Below are 2,500 nucleotides of genomic sequence, written 5' to 3'. Positions count from 1 at the left end.
CTAAAAACGTAGCATGACGCTGACTCACATTCTAAAAACGTAGCATGATGCTGACTCACATTCTAAAAACGTAGCATGACGCTGACTCACATTCTAAAAACGTAGCATGACGCTGACTCACATTCTAAAAACAGCATGATGCTGACTCACATACTAAAAACGTAGCATGACGCTGACTCACATTCTAAAAACGTAGCATGACGCTGACTCCCATTCTAAAAACGTAGCATGACGCTGACTCACATTCTAAAAACGTAGCATGATGCTGACTCACATTCTAAAAATGTAGCATGACGCTGACTCACATTCTAAAAATGTAGCATGACGCTGACTCACATTCTAAAAACAGCATGATGCTGACTCACATACTAAAAACGTAGCATGACGCTGACTCACATTCTAAAAACGTAGCATGACGCTGACTCACATTCTAAAAACGTAGCATGACGCTGACTCACATTCTAAAAACGTAGCATGATGCTGACTCACATTCTAAAAACATAGCATGACGCTGACTCACATTCTAAAAACGTAGCATGACGCTGACTCACATTCTAAAAACATAGCATGATGCTGACTCACATACTAAAAACATAGCATGACGCTGACTCACATTCTAAAAACGTAGCATGACGCTGACTCACATTCTAAAAACGTAGCATGATGCTGACTCACATTCTAAAAACGTAGCATGACGCTGACTCACATTCTAAAAACGTAGCATGACGCTGACTCACATTCTAAAAACGTAGCATGACGCTGACTCACATTCTAAAAACCGTGATTTGACCAAATACAGACACAACTCGGTGCATTTGCTGCTTTTATTTATTTGAGGGACTGAAAGTACTGAAGATGATTGTGGGTTGATGCAGGAGCCATGACAGTGCAATAATAGATTTAGTGAAAAAACAACGTGGGCAATGAACTAATTATGATATAGGACAAATAACTTTGATTCCCATTTCACGCCCCCACCCGGCCCGTTTGAATTCATCACTTTTTGTACAAATGGTATTACTGTGTTTTCAGTTGTAATGGAGTGCTGATGGGAGGATATAATGTGGTGCATTGACCAGACAACAGTACAAAGTACAATATATTGATGGTGTTTTAATTAGATTTGAAAAAACCTAAACCCGCAAACAGTCTGTACATGTGCTGTGTACAATAATCCGTGGGAGAAACATTGTTACAGTCTGTATAGAAGAAACATTAGAGGGTCATGAAGGAGGTTCAGTGCTTAGTACATTTCAGTCTGTGGCCGGCCGAATGCAAAGGAAGACGTCAATGAAACCTTCAGGTGAAAAGCACTTTCTGAAGTTTAAAGTTTCATTTTTGTAGAAATGGAACACCAAATTGAGACGAGATGTCACGTTTCTCTCAGTTGCGTCCAGTCAAATCTCAGTCTCACGTCTTAAAAAAATGGGAATTTATTTGCGCAGAAACCAACTGCTCGCCAAGTTCACTTCCTCTGCTGTGCAATGCATTAGAAAAATAAACTTGATGTTTTACACAGTCAAGGATTTGTAAAAGCAAGTCGTGTCAGCTAGATAACTATAAAATGACACATCTTAGACTGTTAAATATGAAGAACAAAAAAATAAGATAAGATTTACAGTGCGGCCATTGCCGGGAGCCGGAGTTCTAGTCTGGAACATCGAATGAACTGAAAAGGCACATCACATTTCTCACGCCGACACGTCAACCCTCAGAAAAGCGTATTCAGTGAATTACATGAACCCTTGCGGTGTTGGACGTGCTAGCGTCACCCGATTACTCGACTATGGATTAAAGGTCAGCTACGACTATCCTCACTGCCGAACAGATCAAAGAGCATATCCGCCAAAGAGATTTACACGTCCACGTTGAAATCAGGAGAATTTTTATCGTGTTTATTGCAAAACTTTTTTTTCGTCGTTGCCCATTTTTATTTCAGTCGTCGCATATTTTTGGAGCGCCTGTCTGAGGTTTCTTCCATGTCCATGTGTGGATGTCTGTGTTTCGAGGAGGATGCTGAGGAAGAAAACGGATGGAAACTAAACGCTTTGGTCCATGCGTGACCCACGTTGGCTGTTACGGTTCGTGTTCCAGAGCGCACGTGGTGGCGGCTCGTGTTCTGACAGTCTGGGGGACCCCCGGCGTGCGTCTATCCGTTCTCCTTCCACAGTACTAAGTGAATGCTATGGTCGGGCATGCTGGTGGCAAACACCAGTCCAGAGTCATTGTCCCCGTCCAGTCCGTTGAGCCAGGATGTCACGCCGGCCAGGAAGCTGGATCCCCGTTTGGATTTCCTGTAGGCCGGCAGAGGCCAGCGACCAGAGATGGCCTCCGTCCTCAGGTCCATCACGTACAGGAAGTGGTTGTCGAAAAGGAGCGCGAACACCTCGCCGAAGCTGAGCAGGGACAGGTTAGCTGGGTCCTGCGTCTTGATCACCCTGGGGGGGGACCAAGCGGGATTTAGAGTTCTGGGAGCATTTATACACTTAGAATTAAACAT

The 2,500-nt window shown here is 43.6% G+C and overlaps 1 protein-coding gene across 2 annotated transcripts in view; it reads right to left on the bottom strand.

The window, feature by feature from the left end:
• Positions 1-1,417: 1,417 nt before the first annotated feature.
• fbxw2 (F-box and WD repeat domain containing 2) overlaps positions 1,418-2,500 on the bottom strand; it is an 11,678-nt gene continuing 10,595 nt past the window's right edge. For both annotated transcript variants that reach the window (XM_034547089.1, XM_034547090.1), the window contains exon 8: positions 1,418-2,438. In XM_034547089.1, coding sequence (XP_034402980.1) covers positions 2,150-2,438 — 289 coding nt within the window. In that variant the 3' untranslated portion in view covers positions 1,418-2,149. The remainder of the gene's footprint in view (positions 2,439-2,500) is intronic.

This window comes from Cyclopterus lumpus, chromosome 12 (genome assembly GCF_009769545.1).
Source record: "Cyclopterus lumpus isolate fCycLum1 chromosome 12, fCycLum1.pri, whole genome shotgun sequence".
NCBI lineage: Eukaryota > Metazoa > Chordata > Actinopteri > Perciformes > Cyclopteridae > Cyclopterus > Cyclopterus lumpus.
This window is presented reverse-complemented; position numbering and strand designations above follow the sequence as displayed.